At 45.5% G+C, this 22,258-nt stretch overlaps 1 protein-coding gene across 18 annotated transcripts in view; it reads left to right on the forward strand.

Moving 5' to 3' along the window:
* The window catches only part of ARHGEF3 (Rho guanine nucleotide exchange factor 3), a 312,981-nt gene that overhangs the window by 240,475 nt on the left and 50,248 nt on the right, over positions 1 to 22,258 (forward strand). For 2 of the 18 annotated variants that reach the window (XM_086367405.1, XM_086367410.1), the window contains exon 1: positions 4,061 to 4,335. The exons of 15 other annotated variants lie outside the window; for them this stretch is intronic. In XM_086367405.1, coding sequence (XP_086223531.1) covers positions 4,240 to 4,335 — 96 coding nt within the window. In that variant the 5' untranslated portion in view covers positions 4,061 to 4,239. Of the gene's footprint in view, positions 1 to 4,060; positions 4,336 to 10,000; positions 10,072 to 22,258 lie in introns of those variants that run through there. One more of the 18 variants, XM_086367407.1, reaches the window with a different exon arrangement.

The raw sequence follows: 22,258 nt of genomic DNA on the forward strand, positions 1-22,258 counted from the left end.
ATGCCTGGCTGTCTGCTCGTCTAAAAGGAGCTAACAACCAGTGCCGGGCTTGTGGGTAGAAGCCCACCACTCCATCAACAGCACAAATGTGCCCTGCTTAGCCCAGGCGAGAATGCAGGCTCTGCTCTTGGCACCGTTCCTGGAAATGCAGAACAGGCTTCTTTATTCCAGTCTCCAGGCTTCTGGCTAGCGAGGAACACTGCCTGGCTGTGAAGCATTTACAGGATTATAACGGGTTGTGCCGAAGGCGAGTCCTGAAAGGCACTTTGTGCCGTTGCTTTGAGTGAAGCTGACTGTTCAGGCAGTGTTGTTCTTAAGCCCATAAACACACACACAGGCAGAATGGGGAATGCTGGGCTCCTGGGGCCGCTAAGCTGGGTAGCACTGCAGAGTTGGACTGACTTCTCTCCACTGTGGCACCAGCTTCAGGGGGTGTGCTTGGGAACCCTCCTGTAGAGCAGCCTACTTTCTGACCAAGGCTTCGACCATAAACACTTCCGGTTGGAATACTAGGCAGATTGCCCAAACTCCACATCTGCTAATGTTGGAGCAGTGTATCATGCACACACGAGGGAGGTTCTGAAAGTGGAAATTGCGTGGACTCAACAATACCCTTGAAAAGCCTCTGAGTGTCTCAGGGACCACATCCCTGACTTGCATATAACCAAAATTGCTGGTTTCAGTTTATAGGCCTTATTATACCAAAAATATATGTCTTTAAACATCAAAATCTTTATGGTGGTGAGACACTCAAGCTGTGAGAGGCTTGGAAATCCAAGCCAAAGGAAATCCACCCAAAGGAAATCCAGATACCCATTTTCCCTTTCACACTTATTTAAATTGTTACTGGCCATTAGCAATCTCTCTCTCACTTTTCCTCTTTCTTTACCTCTGCCTAGCATAGACAGTGGAGAAGGCAATGGCACCCCACTCCAGTACTCTTGCCTGGAAAACCCCATGGACGGAGGAGCCTGGTAGGCTGCAGTCCATGGGGTGGCAAGGAGTCGGACACGACTGAGCGACTTCACTTTCACTTTTCACTTTCATGGATTGGAGAAGGAAATGGCAACCCACTCCAGTGTTCTTGCCTGGAGAATCCCAGGGACGGGGGAGCCTGTTGGGCTGCCGTCTATGGGGTCGCACAGAGTTGGACACGACTGAAGCGACTTAGCAGCAGCAGCAGCAGCATAGACAATGGGAAAAACATAAGTTTGCTGCACATATATTGTACCATGTATATTGATTGCTTTTTATGGTTCCATTCTTTGAAGAGGGGCAAAAAAAAAATGTTTTAAGAACAAGTGGATATGGCAGCCTTTTCATCAACCATTATGAATATTCTTCACTCTACAATACTTGTAGTTGAGATTAACGTCCCCTCTCTTCCTTAGGGTTGACTTATTACTACACTGTGCTTCCCGGGTGGCACTAGTGGTAAAGAATTTGCCTGCCAATGCTGGAGACATAAGAGACATAGGTTTGATCCCTGGTTTGGGAAGATCCCCTGGAGGAGGGCATGGCAACCCACTCCAGTATTCTTGCCTCAGAAATCCCATGGACAGAAGAGCCTGGCAGGCTATACAGTCCACAGGGTTGCAAAGAGTTGGAAACAAGTGAAGCAACTTTAGCACGCACATGCAGATTTACATTACCCAGACTTCCTCCTTGGTCCTGAGAATCCTGCATTGAGTAGCCCAGCCCCAGGGCTGGCATAATTTACCAGAGTCACTCTCTTCTTCACCAAGTGCTGGCTGTACACTCCCAATTGGAAGTCAATGCCAAGCCAGCTCCACCAGGGTTCAAAGCCCATCCATGAAGGGACAATTTACTGGCCAGGCCACCTGCCTAGTTGAGGCGGTGGGCCTGCAGGGGCCAGAGGATCAGGGAGGGAAAGGGAATGAGGAGCAAGCTTCAGCTCAAATCCTTGACAGCCAGAGGAGCCCTGTATGAGACTCTTGGTGGCAGGATTAATCAGGGGCTGCTTTGGTTGGTTGCCCTTGGATACAGGGTTGTCCCTCACTCCCCACCTCAAACTTGACCAGACTTGCAGTGAGCCTCGATGAAGCTCTCCATCAGCACCGTTCAGGCTAAAAGGACAAAGCTGTGTTCAAGAATACAGGTAGGAGAAAGATCAGTAGTCCTGAGGTACTCTTTCCCATTCCAAACCTCCTTTTCAACCACTTCCTTCCTACTGCTTTAGGGTGTATATTCGAGGAGGAAGAAAAATCAGGTGCTCTCTTCAATGTCCATTGAACCTCACTCCTTCAACAGCTTCCTTTACATGGTTGGCAAGAGTGAGACTGGCAGAACTGGGCCAGATTCTCTTTGCTTCTGAAGGCAGTTTGTCCACACTGGCTGGGCAGGAAAGCAGGCACATTTAGTGCCAGCATGTGGGCTTGGTACCTGGGATGAAAGGGCTGTATACCATGAGGTTTCCTGCCTGGAGAGTGGGAGTTGCTGGATTCTGGCCTCAGCCAGAGCAGAGAACACTTAAGCAGGGACTGGATATTTCCATTCCCACGACCTCCTGCACACCTAAGATGTCTGAAGAATAGACCCCCACTTGCTGTGACCATGACTTTGATAGGAGGGGAAGAACACTCAACAGTGCAGTCTACAAAATAACTTTTGAGATAATGATCATTTTAATATTTTAAAAATTAATTTCTAAATTCCCAAGTAGCAATTCATGTAAAAATTTTAAGAACATATTAGCTATAAATGTGAAGTTCTCCTTTGTACACTACCTTTAATTCCCCTGGAACTGGCTGCCTCCTTTCAGCCCCATAAAAATTTGCTGTGCTGTGCTTAGTCGTTCAGTCATGTACAACTCTTTGAGACCCCATGGACTGTAACCCACCAAGCACCTCTGTCCATGGGGATTCTCCAGGCAAGAATACTGGAGTGGATTGCCATGCCCTCCTCCAGGGGATCTTCCCAACCCAGGGATTGAACCCAAGTCTCCCGCATTGCAGGCAGACTCTTTACCATCTGGGCCACCAAAAATTTGCTATGGGTCCTTCCAAATGGTTTTCAATGGTATTAACCTACATTTCTCTATAGAAAATATATGGTATTCATTTGTAGATTTTTTTTTTTAACACAAATGGTATTATACTGCTTACTCTGCAATAGTTTTTTTAACTGAACCTGATACCTTGAAGATCTTTCCATGCCGCACCCAAAGGCCCATCTTCAAAATGACTGCAACTGAGTGGTGTTCCATAGTGATAAGAGTTTATTTAAGCACTCCCTAATGGCGGATGTTGCTTCCCTGGTGACTCAGTGGTAAAGAATCTGTCTGCGGTGCAGGAGATGCTGGTTTGATCCCTAGGCCAGGAAGATCCCATGGAGAAGGAAATGGCAACCCACTCCAGTAGTGTCAGCTCATCACTGGACAGCTTTGTCTGGACACACCCCGTCAGATTCCTCTTCTGAATGGCAGGCAGCCTCTTACCAGCCTCTTCATACTTAAAAGTGGGTGCAGAGGACAGGGCTCTAGGATACTTTTTGGAAGTGGTGGAAAGGTTTTGTGTCCCGATTATGGAGGTGGTTATTCTAGTGTTTACATTTATTAAGACTCAATTAACGGTACAGTAAAATGGGAGCATTTTACTCTTTGTAGATTACACTCCAATGACATATATATATGTATACTCCATATATATGTATATGGAGAGACTGGCTGTGAGTAAGGCGAGGCAGAATACCGCTTCTTCTTAATATGGGCTTTTAAAGAGCTTACTTCCCCCAAGGCCGCTTGCCTCCTCCCGGCTTCGCCCCAGCCTCCATTCTGTCCGCTGCCTCTTCCACCCCACGAGGGCCAGGGAGCCCGAGCGGAGCTGCCACTGAGGCTGCGCGGCCCCGACTTCGGGGCCTGCGGGAGGAAGGGTCCAGCGGCCCGATACCCTCGCTGCTCCGGAGAGGGCTTCCGCGGGGCGGCATCTGAGCGCTCCCAGGACGTGTCGGGGTCGGGGCGGGCCCTCCAGGGCCCGCCCACTCCCCGCCCAAGATGGGCGGGCTCTGTCTAGGCTCCGCCCCCTTCTAGCCTGTGCGCCTTAGTCTGTAGGAGGTAGGCTAAAGAAGCCGGCTGTCAGTCTCTGTGTAGCCGCCGCCGCCACCGCCACCGCCGCCGGCACCACCGCTGGCACCGTGGAGCTGGGACCCCCTTTCGCCTGGGAGTTTTGTGGTCTTATCGGATCAGCGGTGACATCCCAACGGGCAGGCCCGGCAGCCGCCATGGTAGCCAAGGATTACCCCTTCTACCTCACGGTCAAGAGAGCGAACTGTAGCCTGGAGGTACCCCCGGCCAGCAGTCCAGCCAAGGACGCCGAGGTAGGACCTCCACCTGGACCTCTCTGGGCATCTCTTACTCTTTCCACTCCCTCTCTGTGTCACTGTTTCCCATCTCTCACTCTGTGTGTTCCTCTTTCTCTCTCTCTCTCCATCTCTCATACACTCTGTTTCCCTGTCTTCATCTCTAACTCTTGTCTTTATCTCATTGCCTCCCTTCCACCCCCTCTCTATGGATCAAAAGAGCGCCACCTCCTCTGTCCCCATCTCTTTGCCCCTACCTCTCTCTTGCATCCTGCAGAGCTCACAGACTGGATCCACTCCACAGAGGGACTTTCTCATAGTGCATCAGTGGGCTCAGTCGTCAGGGAAGAGCTACCCTTTAAAAGCACAGGTTTCCTCTTGCAGGAGGTTTGGGGGAGGGCAGGGGAACATTCTTGAGGACCCCTTGGGACCTCTCACCTGTCAGGCTTGGACTTGCAGCTGTTTGGCAGCAAAGACAGGACACGGCACCTCTGCTTGTCCCTGTGGCCAGTGGGAGTCATTCAGTTGGGGGTCTGGGAGCTAAATGAGTAATCTGAATGTGTCGCATGTGGATTCTGAAAATGAATTAAATTCCCTGGGGCAGTGGGAAGCTGTCTTGGAAGACTGGAAGCATTTCTCCTCCTGGTAACTTTCCTGTACCGGGAGGGTGAGGTGAGGGAGTCCTCCTGGCTGGTGTTTAGTCTGTCTTTTCCTCGGTGTGTTTTATCTCTGGCAAAGAGCTCACTGGCCTTAAAGGTTGGATTCAGGTGGAGGAGAAAGTGTCTCTTTCTTTGAGGGTCTTGGGGAATACACTTGCTTTCATTAGACTGCACTTTTGCTGTGACTAAGCTGTAGTGGGATCCACAGGACCCAGATCATCATTTCCGCTGATGTGTTTCTGGGAGATCTCCACTCTGCCCCCACCATGAGGGGGAAAGTCTGGGGGAAGGGGTGCTTCCGGTCTTATCACAATGCTTTTGGGGGTCCACCCACTTGCCACCCTTGGGTTTGCTTAGCTATGTGCAGTTGGTTCACTGAATTATGTATATTTGGGAGAACAGCATCAAAGATTCATTGCCTCTAACAAGAGCTGCTCCACACTGACACAACTCTATAAACAGTTTCAGGTTATAATCAGCTTTCTATAAGTTGAGTAGAGACTAACTTCTCACCCTTGTCCCACACCTCATTTCACTTGTATATTTTCACAAAGGGCTTTTGTTCCCAGCAGCTGTAGAAGTGTGATGGTCTTAGTGGTGTTTGGGCTCTTACTGAAGTTTTGACAGGACAGCAACTGCACAGAATTCAGGTTGTTCAGGCTTAGAATAAATATATGATCTTTTCAGGGGGAACTTCACAATTTAATGAATGTAGGAGCAGTGAAGCTAATGTCTGCTCAAATTCCTTTTGGAAAGAAGCAAGCGTAACCGAGTTTAATTAATAAATTGAATTGAGTCAAAGAAAAGAATAATGAGGATAGCTCTAGACTCTGGTCCCTTTCTGCTATCACTTAGTCCTATATTTTTGTGCAGTTTGACTAAAGGTGTAGGTGTAAAACCCATATGCTTCATTTTTTCTTATTCTTTTCTTATATATATATATATATACACGCACACACACACACACACACACACATATATCTGTATCTCACAAATGGATATGAACAATGTATCACCAGAAGTCAAATACTAATTTTCTTCACGGTAGCTGGGTCCAGATTATGAAATGTGACTTAATTTCCTTTTATGGGGATGTTCTGGTATAGGAATAAGCGTGGGAGAGGAACAATTTTTTAAATAGTTGGTAATATTTTTCAGGTATCACTATTTAGGATTTTCCCCCTAGTGGTTAAATCAGAGTAGAAGTGTCTCGTGTACTGTATACTTCTCGAGTCCAAGAAGGCAAATCCAGTACATCCCCTAGCTTGATTAATCTGGCATTTCGCTTCCTGATAATGTCAATAGGCAGAGTTAGAAAAAGAAACCTAAGTGATGTGGGGGCTCGTTTTCTGTTTCAATATCAGCTCAGAAGACAGCCCTCCTTTGCAGGCCTCACTTCTCCATAGGCAGTTAATTAAAATATATTTGCTACCAGCAGGTGTCATCAGCATTTGTGTTTAAAAAACAGCATATGCTAGTTGGCCTTTTGAAAAACATGATTATATCCTTGTTTATAAGCTAGGTATGGACTGTTAGTTCCAATACAGGTAGTTTTTCAGGATCATTTTCTTTGTAGAAAGAAGGTGGTTATGCTGAAAAGAAGGATTGGCCAATCCAAAGTCCTTTTTAACCTTCAAGGGTAGCTGAAGCAAAGCACCTGTGCCCTTTAGCACATCATGACTATTCCTTCAGAATTTGCTGTGAGGAGGACAGTGGGCACACAGCGATGCATGGGCAAGTACCTTCCAGCATTTGTTTATTCTTGCAGCAAGTGTGCTGGGCAAGGCTCATGGGGAAGGGGTGGGTGTCACTAATGTGCATTTGATACCATGCACTTGAGTAAAAATGTGCAACAACAGACATTTTCTCGAAAACACATCATAACAAAATTTCTACTCGGGATTAAATGCTTTGTGCATTTTAAAATTTCAATGATAGTTTTCAGTGATAGAGAAAAATGATATAGTTTAAATATTTATCTTCTTTAAATTATCTATTTTAAATATTAAAATTATTCTACATGGATTATGCTATTAATACAATGTAGCTCCTTAATCTAGTATTTCTTATGACATAGGTATATGAGTTTGGTTGCAGATGTTTAATTTTATTATGACAACCAACTTGATCCTTCCAGCTCTAATCATTAACCATGAAATCTAAGGAGCTTAGTTCATTTTAGTGCAGTAGCACTAGACTTTGACAGAGAAACAGTATCGCATGAGCATCATTAAGCTTATTTCTTCTGACTCATCAATGCAACTTTGTTCCATTGATCTTTTTATATATATATATATTTAATGGGTTCTTACTTCTCATGCCAGGAGGAACTGATTTTTCTAGGCATTATTAAGTGCTTTGAATACCTGATTAAGTCACTCAAAGAAAAGTTGTTAGTCCTCATGAATTACACCGATCCCAAGTCAGAAGTCACTGTTTTCCCATGGGGAGGTTTGCTTTTCAAGAAAGAAGGCTCAAATGCATGTATATGTTGGCTAAGGAAGCTGGAGCCTGGTGAGAAGGTCTTAGGTGTTTTGCAGTCCATTTAATGAAAAAAGTGGTGATTCTGTTATTTTCTTTCTAAGAATATATCTGACAATATGATGAACAGCTTACTTTTGGTTTTAGGATTCACTGTCTCAGATGTCGATCTAGTTTAGGCCAGGTTTAGTTAGTGATGTTTGTAGTCATTGCTTTTGTCTCTCTTGTATATGGTCCTGACTTGTCCCTTTGTTCTAACTTTGACTCAGCCAGTAACTTTATGTGGAACCTTGGAATGACCTAGAAATGATGGAATTCAATTCTTTTTCTAAGTACCACATTTAATGTCTCATTTGAGAACACAACCATGTTGTAAGAGTAACATAAAACAAGTATTATTCTGCTCACTTTATGCATAAAGATGCTGAGGGGAAGTGACTTGCAGAAAGCCACTGAGCAAACCAGCAGTTAAGCCAAGACCCAGTGCCAGGTTTCCTGATGGATTCAGTCTAGGTTTTAATACCAGTGTATCCTGTGGCATCTAAGGATGTTTACCTCTGTGAAGAAAAAGGGGGGATGCAAAACAAAAGCCATGTAAAGTGCCTTGAAACACATTCTTCTGAGTACATAATCTTGAGCACTTGATTAACTGAGGAGGTACCTTTAAAGTTTCTGTTTTAAAGGGCAAGGTGAACTCTGTGCCCCACCATAATTTATGCCCCGAGTCAGTCCATAAGTGTATTTGAAATATATGCATCTGGAGCTGTGTTCCTTACATGCCAGCTGGAGAGCTAAGGAGGTGAGCTGGCTTCTAGTGGTTTATACATTTCTTGGAATTTGTATCATACAGTGTGGAGCTGACCATTTATACAGCCAACTACATGGAAATAGCTCCAAGGAGTTATTGCAGTTGGAATCTTGATTTCATCAGGTGATTAATTAGACTTCATGAATCGTGAGACCTCAGGTGGTTCTGGATGGGAGCCTCATGGACAGTGAAGGTCTCTCACTTGCTGGCAAGAGCTGAGTATAGTCATCGGCCATGGTTCTCTTGGGGATCGGTATCTTGGGGGTCCTGGTCTTCCAAGATGCCTGTGAACTAGGAGTAGGTTTATTAGAGAAAAGATATGCTGATATGTACATTTGAGGCTGTTCAGGGCATCAGCTCTGGAATTAGACTGTCCAGGTCCCAGTGCCATCTCCACATCTGCTAGTGATGTGGCCTTGGACAGTCTCCTGTGCTTTTCTCAGCCCCAGTTCCCACAGCTGTAAAATGGGCATGATGATGGCACTACCATAATGAGATGATTCGTGTACAGTGCTAAGCACATGGGAAGTGCTCCATAAACGGCAGCATCATCAAGACCTCTGTATCACAGAAAATTTCCTAAAACAATTTTAAGAAACATGATCACCATCCTTATTCCCCAAATGCTGTTTTATGCACATCCGTGCAACAGAGGTCTGACTGTAAGTCCTCTAAGCATCCTTACAATGATCCAGTGAGGTTGGTGTAACTGCCCCCCGCCTTTTTTTTAGAAGAAACTGAGGCTCAGAGCTGGGTAGCGGCCCTTCCAGGATGGCTGAGCCGGTAGATAGAGGAGCCAGTATTCGTACCCAGTCTGACCCCAAAGTCTGTACTTTCCCAACCACATCATGTTGCCTCTAAATGACTAAATCGCCAGTCTCCTCACCACATAACACATGAAGGGTGAGAATCCCTGCCAGAGCAAATTGCCTCATGGTCAAAGGCCCGTTTTTTCTCTGAGTGTCTGGAAGGGAGACCCCACCATTAGTGAGTGTGCCTGGAAGCCACTTCATAGAGTGGCCACGACCCACAGGAGTGAGTTGTACAAACCTTCACTTGGGAGGGCTCTGGTAACTTCCATTTTGTGTTTCTCAAGACCAAGGAGCTAGTCTTTGGCAGAATTCCGCATGCTCAGCACTGTGGAGGTGACACTGTTAGTTCTGCAATTAGTCATCTTGCTTATCTGCATTAACCACCAGCCTTCCACATAAACTAGTAACTTGGAAGCTTCTGACCACCATCTGGAATTTGCAAATTGTGTCATTTTCTTAAGATCCTTTGTGATTGCTTGTAAAATCCTGAACCAGTGCCACTATTTTCATAACAACCAAATGAAAATAAGTGACTGATCACAGGCAAATTTTACAGAGTCCTATGTACATATAATCGTTACTAATGGTGTGTGTGTATTTGGAAGGGCGCCTTCGTTTGTGGTGTGTGCACACAGTTGCCTTCCATAATTTGTCAGCTCCGGTGATGGGTACAGGGCTCACATTTTGTGATTGCAAATTGCTGTGATTGCACGGCCATTTATCATTGTTGTGTCGGCTCATGGACTATTAGGAGTAAAGGCCAGTGGTTTCTAATGCCTTCAATTTTTTATGACTTGACACTGGTTATTAGCTAAGAAGAGGCTATTAGTCAAGAAAGGCCTCCAAACCTTTGGCTAGAAAAGGAACGGATCTTTTAAAGTCTAGAAACACTTGTGCCTGGTCCTTCTGTGTTTGGGTCATTGTGTCCTTTTGCAAGAAGGCAGCTGATTCTTAGTCAACTCAATTAATGGGAGCTAAACCAGAAACCTTAACGGTAAGTTCACTTTTTAAAATTTTCTTTTTCTGGCTCTTAAGATGAGGAGGAAAGGAGTAGCAAAACAGGCTTTTTTCCGGGGATTTATGAAACAAATAAACAAAACCAGCCTCTAGGAAATGACCCGGGGTCATTGAATTAGAGAACCTGAGTTTTGGGGAAAGGCCTATTGAGAACGTGGAGCCCAGTTCTCGTCCACTGCTGGATCCTTTCAATCTCGGTTCAAACACTTCCAGGAACCTTCCAAGCCTATGCATTGCATCTTTGTTCATTGTGGATCATGAGAAAATCTTTTCTTAATTGTAACATTCCTTTCTCAAGCTGAATATTATACAATGACACTTTCTCTCTGTCAGTATTTTATCTCTCCCTACTGTCTACTCCTGTTCCACAAATGTATGCTCACACTTGCACACACACGTACCCACACCACACTCTTCCCCCAGGTGCCTGTCTTCTCCTGACTAGACATCCTGGTTCCTCTAACTTTTCCAAATGGGACATAACGTCCAAACTCTTTCTCTTCCTTGCTTATTTCCATTGGACATCCTCAGTGACCTCTTGAGTACTGACCAGCCTAAAGACACTGTATGGTGTTATATCAACAAACAAGATTGTTTTTATATTTAGTGCACTTTTTAGACAAGGGGAGTAGACTGATACATTGAAAAAGACTTTTGAAATAGAGATGACAGACAAAAGATTAATCTTTGTCATCTACATAATTCATGGAGATATAAAAGAACACTCCAAGATGTCCGTTGACAAATGGGCAAGAAGATAATAATAGGCAGTTCACATTACAAAAGTAACATTATTTTAAAAGTTCACTCCAATAGAAATTGTAGAAATGAAAAGGCAAATAATTTTAAGATGCTATTTTATACCTAATTGATGTCACAAGTACTTTAAAGACATGATAAAACCCAAAGCTGGGGATGCTGCAGAGAAATAAAATACTTCTGTGTGCAGTGAGGAGACTTTTCTGTGCATATTAAAAGACAAAAATGGTTCTAATCTTTGCACCCAGTATTCTAACTCTTGTGGGAATAAAGCTGTGTGTCCACAGTTGTTCATAATGACGTTATATGCAATAATGTTCATGTTTTATGTTTATGCATTCTATAGGTTTCAAAATACTTTTATATTCTTTGCCTCACCTGAGTATAATAACCCTCATTTTAAAGATAAGAATACACCAGGAGTCAGAGAGATTCAATGATTTCCCCAGGATCACACAGCCAGGACTGGCAGAGCTGAAAGCTTTAAGTCTGATTGTCTGGTTCCAGGCGAGCATCCTTTCCTGCTTACTTATAACAGCCAGAAGAGCCAGCAACCTCTCTGACCTTTGAGGAGGAGATGGCTCCATGTGCCATGGCCTCTGGGCCAGGGATCAGTGACATCATTTGAGCCATTCCACACTAGCAAACAGAAATACCCTAGTGTTCCTGAGAAAAATGAAGAGGCGGAAAGTTGAGCATATTATATAGATGATGTAACCAATGTAACTATATATGTATGCACATGGCGTGTAGAGAAGTGGGGGAAGGGACCTTTCATCGGAGCATCCCCCTTCTCGTCTCATTGTGATCACTATAGCAGTGCTGCCGAGTGTTCTGATAACAGTCTGTTGTTTTCATGTGCACTGTTTCCTTTGAATCCTGCACCAGCTTAGGGACCTGCAAAAGGCACAGTCTGTCTTGGAAACAGATTCAGAGAGATCAGGAGGCAAGGCTAAAATGCTGGCCCCTCCTTGACTAGCCTTAACCTCTTGGCACACCAGAATGTTGGCTTAAGCCAGTCATGTTCCTGAGTGAGGTTGGTTGTAAGCAGCACTGTTTTAGGCATGTTCAAAGTGAGCCACATTAAACTTAACCTGAACACTGCATACCTCACCTGGGGGCCGGTGGACTTGTGGGCCCTTCTCTTGGCCCAAACTCCTACAGATCCAAGTGCAAGGTCTTGTGCTTAGTCACTCAGTCATGCCTGACTCTTTGCGACCCCATGGACTATAGCCCACCAGGCTCCTCTGTCCATGGGGATTCTCCAGACAAAATATCGGAATGGGTAGCCATTCTCTTCTCCAGGGGATCTTCCCAACCCAGGGATCAAACCCAGGTTTCCTGCATTGCAGGCAGATTCTTTACCATCTGAGCTATCTGGGAAGGCAATGTGAGATCCCTGTTAGAACAAACAGGAAACCCACAAAAAAGAGACACAAACTTCTCTGCATGTAGATGACATCCCTTAAAATGATGTCTTTCTGAGCTCTGCAGATGTAATTTGCATCAGAAGTGATAATTAAATGGTAATAACAAATAGAGTATTTCCCCAAGGGCACTGTTTCCATAGATACCACTAGACCTGGCAACCTGATTGAATTAGATAAAACTGAGAACCTATGTCAGGACCTTAAAAAAAAAAAGTTAAATGTTTACTGGTTGCCATACATTGTCAGATTTGAAATTTTGGAGTCTTGCTAGAGATAGAAGCTGCAGAGGGGAAAAGGGAACAGGCCAGTGGGCAGAGGGAGATGGAGTTGGACCCGATGACCAAAGGGACTGAGTGATAAAGTTTCCCTTTGTGCTTCCTGGCCCTGACACAAGGCCAGTGCAAGCTCCCTCCTCAAGCATGTTATCTTATATTGTAGTGCTAACGTTTCATAATCCCCCAGTGACGTAAGCTTGTCAAGAACGACCCCCGGCAAACACAGGGAAGATAATTAAAGGTCACTGGTGAAGACGAGTGTTCTTATTTTTGACTTCACAGAGGTGGGGTGGGGGTGACCCATCTGTATCCTGTTAGGTTTGGCCGCCTTGATTCATTTTCTCACACCTCGGCAGCCATCCTCCTTGCTGGTAGGTGACTGCTTGGTGCTTCTGGGTGCGGTCTTGCAGAAGACCACTGTGGAGAAACCACTGTGAAGAAGGAAATAGACTGAAGGCGAAAAAATTGAACGGTAGATGACGTGTCAACCACAGATGCATAGTGAAGAGTCCTAGCCTTCCACCTCAGCTGTTTGATGGGGCCTTTTCAGAGAGCTTTGAAGGAGACAGCATCAGAAAAGATACCTGATTTTCTCCTGTCAGTCTCCAAATGTTTTGTGCCCAGGCTGTAACAATTTAGAAGAGTGAGCATTGTTCTGGCTCAGTATCAAGAAACCTTTGCTTTGTAGGACTCTTAAGTGCTCACCTGAATTTCTTTAGCAGCAATTATTTCTAAGCTGGTTCTTAGAAGAGTTTCACTACCAGCTGGGGTCAGGGTGCTAGCAGGCTCAACTTCTTGGAACCTCAGCATCTTTGTTGCTGAATGAGTAGACTGATTTAGACCATTATTTCCCAGAAGATGGGTTTCATAACATTTGTGGTAGCTCAAATGATATAAGACTAGGTGACCCGGAGACAAGATACAAAACAGTTTTGAATCACTTTCCCTTTCCAGTTCCCTTCTGATCTTTCTCATTATGTGGAAGAGAAAGGTTCCTTTGGAGCTGGTGTCTTTAATGCCTCTCTGGCACTTGCTTATTTCTCTTTTTAACAAAGCACAGGCCTCAGGCAGGCAAGCATCTCTAAAAGAAATTTAACAGTGGGGGTTCATTTTTTAAAAAAGTAGTTCCTATTTATGGCAGCTGATAGTGATTTTCTGTTTAAGACAATGATAGAGTTGATTTTTACAAGTAAGGAAACATTATGTAATAGCTCAGGGAACATATACATAGAGCAAAAAACTGCTGTGATGAAACCAAGGGGGTGGAAACAGTGCATTGTTGAGTTCTGAGACCTTTCTAGGACTAGCACTCTGCCACAAAAATTTCCAAGTTTGGGTACAGTGACTTACAGACTAGAAACTTGGGCTTTAAACATAGAACCTAGATTTCAGATATTAACATTTTTAAATAGAACAAAGCTGGCTTAGAATGTGACATAGAAAATTATTATGAACTTGTTACTAGCCAATTAAAAAAAATAAAATTGGATTTCTATTCTAAGAACAAAAACCTTTTTTTTTTTTTTTTCTTTTCAAAACTTCAAGTAAAAGTTCCAAAGTTCCAACCAAAATCATCCCTTCTTCTTCCTTTTCCCCTTTACCCTGAGGGAAGGGATGGAGCAAGATCACATTTTAATTTGGGGCAGCCATCGAGTGTCATGGTTAGAAAGTTGGATTTGAAGGTCAGACTGAGCTGCACTTGAATCCCAAACTTGGCCACCTATGAGCCAGAGACCCTGCACCAATGACTCATCCTCCAAGCCTCATTTTCCTCATCTGTAAAATGAGAACTTCCAAGGGAGTTGTCAAGATGAAATGGGGCATGCCGGGGGCATCCCCAGACTAAGTGCTGCACAGACCATTAGCCACAACAGCATCTATTTTCCCCGTCCATAAGTTGAGCAGAAGCTGTGGATGAACATCCCTATCAAGTGATGTACTGGGAGGTCACTTCTTCCTTTTAAGAAACATCCACCCAGTTTCCCAGGGATCCAAGTTGGCACTGGGCGTTATTTTTGAAAAAACAAGATGTTCCAAGCACACTGGCAAGTTTCACATTTATCCCTGCCAGGTAGGATGAAAAAATTTAGTGTGGTTTTCTAGTGTTCCAATAACAACTCTCCCGCAGAGGGTGTGGTATGAGCTCTGGGTAGAGCGGGACCCTGCTCATGGGAGATGAGGAGTGTGGTGTTGTCTTAAAGGCCAGCCGCCACCTGACACGTTTCATCTGGGAACCTCACCCACGTTCAGACCACAGACATAGACCCAGGGAAGGTGAGGAGGATTAGGTTGCTTTGGGAGTTTTTCATGTCATATTCATTAACAGCACACTTTAATTATAAATAGGTCGTTTGTTAGAAGCTGGCGAAGAGTTGGACAACTAAAAATGACTCCCAGTGCTGTTTGATTGTCAGTAAATATTTGTTGAGACCAGACTCTAGCTAGCTTTTTTTTTTTTTCCTTCTTTCTGGGTTTAAAGAAAAGAAGGGCATGCTTTGACCCTCAAGGAATTTTTCCCTGAGTTTGATGAGGTCATTCACAACCCTAAAGTACTGGCAGTGATTGTCAATCAGTGGCACACTGGTTGGAGATGTAGCAGCCTCGGTGGGGAGTTTGGCAAATGGGGAGGGGAGGCAGCACTGGGAGGGGTCATCCGATGAGCCCCCTGGTGCTGGATGTTAACCCACCAGTCCCCTGGCCTGCCCTGAACACCAGCTTGGCGCCTGTGTGCCTGGCCAGGCATTCTTAAGATGTGGGGGGAGCTCACAAAAGGCATGCCGATTCCTGAATTTTTCAGGACTTGGATGTCGAACCAACATTCCTACTTTTTCACCCCTTCCCTTAGTCCCTTCTGCCTCTACAGTCTTTGATTTCTTCAGGGCTCCTGACCCTTGGCTTAGGAAACAGCAGTGCTGTGGTTTAGAACCAAGCCTTGCAGAGAGTCGCAGCCTTGGGCTCAGTCTGGCTCCATAGAGCAGGTCATAGAGCAGGTCACTACCAGCTCTGTGACCTCAGGCAGAGTTTTTCACCCCTCTGAGCTTCAGTTGCCTGCTTTGTGAAATGGGTAAGTGAAATCAAGGAAATCACGCATGGAACATACTTTGACAAAGTCCGGGTCAAAATCGCCTGTCAGTATCGTTACTGTTGCAGGGTGCTCAGTTGTGTCCAACTCTTTGGGCCCCTGTGAACAGTAGCCCATCAGGCTGCTCTATCCATTGAATTTCCCAGGCAAGAATACTGGGTTGGGTTGCCATTTCTTTCTCCAGGGGATCTTCCCTACCCAGAGATCAAACCCATGTCTCCTCCATTGCCAGGCTTACCGCTGAGCCACCTGGGAAGCCATTTATTACTATTAATATAGTTGTTATTGTAAGAGGAATTTGCATATCCTGTCCGGGAAAGCTTTCAAGTTGAGAGCTGAACTTGAATTTCAGCTTTGCCAATAACTACTGGGTATGACTTGGGGCAAGACACCTCACTTCTCTGAACACCTGCTTCCTCTTCTATAAAATGGAGTGTTGGGATTGCTGTGTGGACTAAATAAGTGACTGTGTGTGCTGGCAATGGGCAGCAGGAGACCCCAAGGATTTTGGTATCTCCTCCTCCCCATCCAGGGGTCTCCCGTTGGCTGCATAGTGCTTCCTTCTCTTCTTTTTTTTTTTTTAATTTTTTATTGTTGTCTTTATTATTTTAATCCTGGGGTATCTTTTTTTTTTTAAATTGAGGTTACGTTGGTTTACAACATTATCTAAGTTTCATGTGTACAACATTATATTTTGACTTCTGTATACACTCTTTGACTTCTGCATAGTCGCCAACAAAAGTTTCATCTCCATCCATCACCACAGAGCTGACCCCCTTTACCCATTTTGCAATCCTCCCACCCTCTTCCTCTCCTCCTCTAGACAAAATCAGAAGAGAATTACATCTGGGTCGGGGTGGAACGACCTACTTCCCTGTTTCTGGAAAATTGCTAGAAGCTCACAAAGAGTGACTGAACTAACTCAGTAGGTCGGTCGGGGCCCTGGCAGCATGTAGTTTACGTAGCTGCAGTTCTGGAGGCTTCGCTGGGCCGGGGCAGCCCCTTGCCACCCCTCTGCCCAGACCTGCTTTGTAAATTCAGGAGTGGTCCAGAGCCTGACCTCTAAGTGGTGGGGCAGAAGGAGGGAGCACCTTCTGGTGAACGGGCCTTCCCCTCATCCCTGAGGGTGCTTGGGGATTGGGGGGAATCTGTCAGGTTAGACCCTCACCAAGTCTCCCAGAGGAGCCCTTCCCTCTAGAGCTGGCCAGTGCTGGCAAGCTCATGGGAACTTTGCCCCTTTCTGCCACAGGAGCACTTGACTTCAGGAATAAAGGACATTTTTCTTTTACCACAAAACTGCCCTTGTCTTTCCTGGAAACTTTTACTGGCACCCCTTACCACTGAGTCTCCAGTGGCAAAACTAAACAACCAAATCACAGATTTGTATTTACTTCTTTTAAGTCAGCTGCCCTTTTTTATTCATTGCCCTCATGTGTCTTTGTAATTGAAATGAACCGTGTGTGACTGGGGAACAGGGCTGGGGCTCGGAGGTTTTTGCCTCCTTTGTCAGTGTGATGCAGCCTTTTTCAAACGCACAGTCTTCTGAATTTTAATAGACTGTAGATAATGATACATCTGGTTGCATATTAATTACTGAGAGTTAGAAATAACACATAATCACTGTGTTTCAAGGTTGGAAGTGTACAGCAGTGGGAGCCAGGGTTTGTTATGAGCCTTTGGAAAAATACATTGTTAGTGGGCATGATTTAATTCCTGTCATTAAAAACGTGCTACAGAAGGAAAACTCTCAAACAAAGTTCAGTCTTGTGTTCTGCATGTGTGCACCAACACACACACACACACACCCACCCACCCACACACCCACCCACACCCACACCCACCCACCCACCCACCCTACCTCCCAAGGAATAACATTGTGAAGCTATTCATCTGCCTGCTTGGGGAGTGTGGGAGCAATGGCGAGGCCATACAAATCCGTTACAGAATCCTCACAGTTTCCTGTACCTTATTTTCCTATAAACCATTGCTTGGTGGGCGGTAAGATGTCAGCTGAAAGCCAAAGCAGGAAAGTTTTCAATTTTAAGAAAAAACCTTTTTTCCCAATTCAGTCACTCCCCGGTGGCTGTGTGGCTGGTAGCTTTTTCCACTTTGAAGGATCAGGTTTCAGTTTATCCTGTTCCCAGTCGAGAGCAGGCTGTTCTGTAACACCCAAGTGCAGTGTTCCCCGGTTCCAAGTGGAGGCATGTGCCGCGGAGGATGCGCACAGACCAAACGGTTTGACGGGATAAATTGTGCCCAGAGGGACAGCATAGAGTTACCAGGGAGCTCAGTAACTGCATTTTATGTTTCTCTCTGGAAGTCACACCTCTGCGAGGCTTGCAAACTGCTCCAAATTGCTGTTCGCATCCAGAACAGAAACTGACCAGGCAGCCAGAGGAGGGGGTCCACGTTCTTTTCCTGCAGACCCAGGGCCCTTGGTTGGATGTTCCTTTTAGATTTCACCTAGCAGCTGAATATAGGATCCCTTACCCCAGCCTCGTCTTCCGTCAGATGGCAGACCCGGCTGTCAGCGTTGCTTGCCTGTGACGTGTTTGCTCATCTCAGATTCGCCTGGAACACACTGTGCTTCCTTTGGGACACTGAGATTGCGATCTGTGCATCCTTTTCCATCTCTGTGCTTCTTTTTCCTCTTCTGGGACGCTAAGATAATGCTGAGATTCAAGGGATGACAGGAGGATGAGAGAGAGAGAGAACAGGTCGGTGGATCTGTGCCTGGTGCTTTCTGGAAGCCAAAAGAAGCATGTTGTTTTTGGGAGTTCTACCTTGCACCTCCGACATGGCTTGAACACCCGGAATTCCTATCATTGCCTCATCCCAGATAGTACTGGGATCAGGCAAGATTGGAAGCCAACTCTTCCAGCCCACAGTTCAGCAGTGTGGGCTGGGGAGGGTAGGCTGGGAGGAGTTCCTTGTAGACTTCACAACCCACCCTACTTGGGTGCCCTTCAGCCCCTCAGGTTCTTATCTTGGGATTTCATGGCTGATGTTTTTTTCTACTTGGATGTAGCCTTGGATCTTGCCAAACCACTCCCAGTTTTGCTGTGTCCAGTCAGGGCTTGACTAAGCAGATGATGAAAGTGCAAAAGGAAAGGGAAGTCAAGAATGTGGAATTAAAATGTGGTCTCCTAGCAGCCCAAGTCCTCACAGAGCAGGGCATGTCATTGGTGAGACTGTGGCAGTGACCTGGAGTGACAGCTCTGTCCCTGGGCAGGGAAGAGCCCAGTGCTACAGGGAATGAATGAAAGCACAGCCCTGTGGGTCGGTAGGAGAGCCACCCCACTTCACAGGGCATGAGACCAAGCCTGTGGAAGTTACATTGTTGATCTGGAGTCAGAAGGTATGGAGTTCACAGGACATGGTCCTCTGGCCAGATAGGCTGGTTCATATTTTATCCTTAGAACCTTTGCAAAGAATCGTTTAGGGTGCCAGAGTGATAAGAACTTTGTCACTTGCAGCAGAGGCTTTCTGCTCATTCTTAAACACGGAGGAAGCCTCAGCCAGTGTCCTTAAAGTGCCCTTGAGGTCTGTACACAGACCTGTACAGTTTCCAAACCCTGAAGCAGAGCTGGCACCCCCGGTGCATTCTTCTCCCCCTACACCTTCAACCCAGCCCACGGGGAAGCCAGGGAATCCCTTTTACAGAGATAAACACAGAATTTATATCCCACCCCACGGCTTCCAAGAAGTCAGTAGGAAACAACTGACTGAAACCCCAGACCACAGAGCCCTTCCTCCAGGCCTGTGGCTGTAATTAGGTCACCATGTCACCTCCGGGTGACTTGTTGGCATCTACCAGTAATGTGAGACTCTGACCCCATTTTCCAGACTTGTGGGCACATTTCTTCTGTGGCCTGCTTGGCAAAAAGACATAACCTGACACCAATCAAGAGAAAACATCTGTGCCCAAGGTTTGCTTCCCTGTAAGGGCCACAGAGGCTCAAGTCTGCCGGCAGCTCTCACACTGTTCGAGGTCAGACTCATAAAGTGCTTCAGCTCTAAACATCTGGCCCTTTCTCCTTGACAGAGTCAGGGCTTTGCTTGATGATCAGAAGGCGTATGTTGAGCCAGGGACCGCAGAGAGAGCTAAATATTTAGCTTCCTCTTTCTCTGAAGGTCTGCAGTGCCATGTCTGGGCATGACCAAAATGAGTTTCAGGCAGTGGGCTGGCATTTGCTTAAAGGAACCTATCGAGGTGAAGGTGTGCCTGTCTCCTTCTGCCCAAGGTCAAATAATAGTAACATCCTGTGTAAGAGAACTTGAATGTGGTTTTCTGCTAAACTCCAATCTTCTGGGGCTATTTATTAGATGTGTTTAATCATGGGCCAATTTAACTAGTAGCAGACTAATAAAATAACAAAATTGGGCTTGCTGCCAGGACAAATGTTGACTTACCCTTATAATGTTGACTGAAACGAATAACTTTGAAAGTAATTGAGGAGTGAAACCTTAGCCAAAAATAGGGTGTCTGAAACAGTGGTTCTGTTTTATTTTACTGGCACTGCTAAGAGACTTTGTTTGTAACCTAGGCTGCTGCCCGGCTCAGCTCTTGGAGAGTCCTGTATTTTACTAAATTATTTTCCAAGATGTTGTTTTGGTTTTGTTTTCTTTATCCCATAGACCATCATTTAGAAAAAATTAATAGCCCCATTGTAGAGAAGAACAGGCTTCTTTTCCAGTGTGGGGGCAAACATTCAACGATGATAGGGATACAGATAATAACTTGCTTGAGGTCTTCTCTCAGAAACGAAGTGGTGTGCCAGGAACATTAACCCTCTCAGAGTCTGCAGTAAAATTAGTTGCTCCTGCAGGGTACTCTGGATGAAATCCATCTAACTTGCCACACACTCTCCTTTCTTTCATTCTGCCATTAAGTTTATACGAACATTCAAGAGTGATAGTGTTTTTGCCAGCGTGTGTTTTGAACTTGAAGGAAGCAGGGGAAGCCTGGAGGAAATGAAGCCAGGATGACCACATAAGTTGTCCTAAACCTTGACTTCTTTCTCTTCTCATTTTTTACTTGCATTTGATGGGAGCTTTGTTTGGGGCTGGAACTGAGCGTACTTTCAGAGGCTCATGCCAGCAGTGTCTGAGAGTTCAGTCCAGCGTCCCCTGCTCAGGCTTTTGCCTTATGCATGGTTCCCCTGAAAGCAACCACCTCACAGGCTGACCTTGGCCAGAGGTTGTAGGTGCTGGCTGGCTCAAGCAGAAGTCAAGGTGTTGACTGACTTGACATACAGGGAATAAGGACCATCTCCCCATCCTTAATGTGTTCAGTTTTACAGCCCTGAGAGTCAATGGTTCAGTTTGTGAATTTGCGCAGACCATCTTCTGATGTCTCCATCATGTGCTTTTTAGCATTTCCTTGAGGGAAGACAGGAGAAATTATCAGATCCTCAACGCAGCAACACCCTGTCTACAACTTGGCTGTAAGACTAAGCTAACTGAGAGTGTCCTGTGGATTTCATTATCCAGGCTTAGTCCCTAGTAACAACAACAAAAAAGAAACCACTTTTTTCTTTGAAAGAAGGAAATTAGGGTGTTTTGCTTGTAGCATCTGATGCAGAGAGAGTTGGGCTGTTTCCTCAAAAGGGAAATGTGATCTCCATTGGTGCACAGTGTGAGGTGACTAGCCTTGCACCTGGAGAAGATAAGCACAAGGGTGTGGCCTCCACCTTTGCAATTAGCCCGGAGGAAGGTGTCAGGAGTTCTTCCTAGAGCTGTTCCTGGTGGTTTGTCAGCGTCCACAAAGCCTGCGGTCCATCCGTTGAAATCACCGATAAGCGTCTCTAGGGGAAAATTATAGTTCCATGTCTGAAGACCTTTTGTTCACCTTGAGGGTTAGCAACCAATAATTCTGAAATGCATTTGGCCTAATCAATGAAGCCAGGTTTCCGTTGGAATTTGGCCCTCTTTATTTGCCTTTTAACTTCTGGTAATAAATGATACCAGGTCAGTTAGCTCCATGCCAGGGAAAAGAAAACATAACAACAGCAACAAAAATTTTTTATGGAAATTTTGGAGTTAGAAACCATTATTTCATTACTGCCTTTTTCCATTTTGGAAGAAATAAGATGAAGTCCCTTGCAGACTCCGAAGAAGCTCCCTGTCTCATTCCTACAGCCCAGCCCCTCTCGCTCAGACAGCTCTGTGAAGGCCTCCTCATTGGCCCCCCGTGTCCTGCACACCGCTGTGGGCCACTGTGCCCTGCCTGCTGGCCATGTCGCCTGCCCACTCCTTGCCCACTCTCCCAGGGTTAACTCTCTCAGGTGCTCTGCCTGGATCAACCTTCTGGTTTTCCCTGTTCAGCCAGGAGACATTCCCCCAAGGGTGACACCTGTACACGTGAGTGAAGCCACTTTGCATATGCTGGGTAAACACTCACAGAACTGAGTTTCAAGGATGCACATAGTCCCAAAATATCTCTTCCATTTCTGTGCAATAATTAACAAAGGGAATAATAGTAACTTTACTATGGAGGAGATTTTCCAGCAAATACCTTTCGCGTGGCTGCTGTAACAGAGTATCACAAGCAGGCAGGCTTAGAACAATAGAGATTTATTTCTTACAGTTCTGCAGACTAGAAGTCAAAAATCACAG

This window comes from Bos grunniens, chromosome 22, assembly GCF_055505025.1.
Source record: "Bos grunniens cultivar Pamir isolate PY7600 chromosome 22, Bosgru_T2T1.0, whole genome shotgun sequence".
Lineage (NCBI taxonomy): Eukaryota > Metazoa > Chordata > Mammalia > Artiodactyla > Bovidae > Bos > Bos grunniens.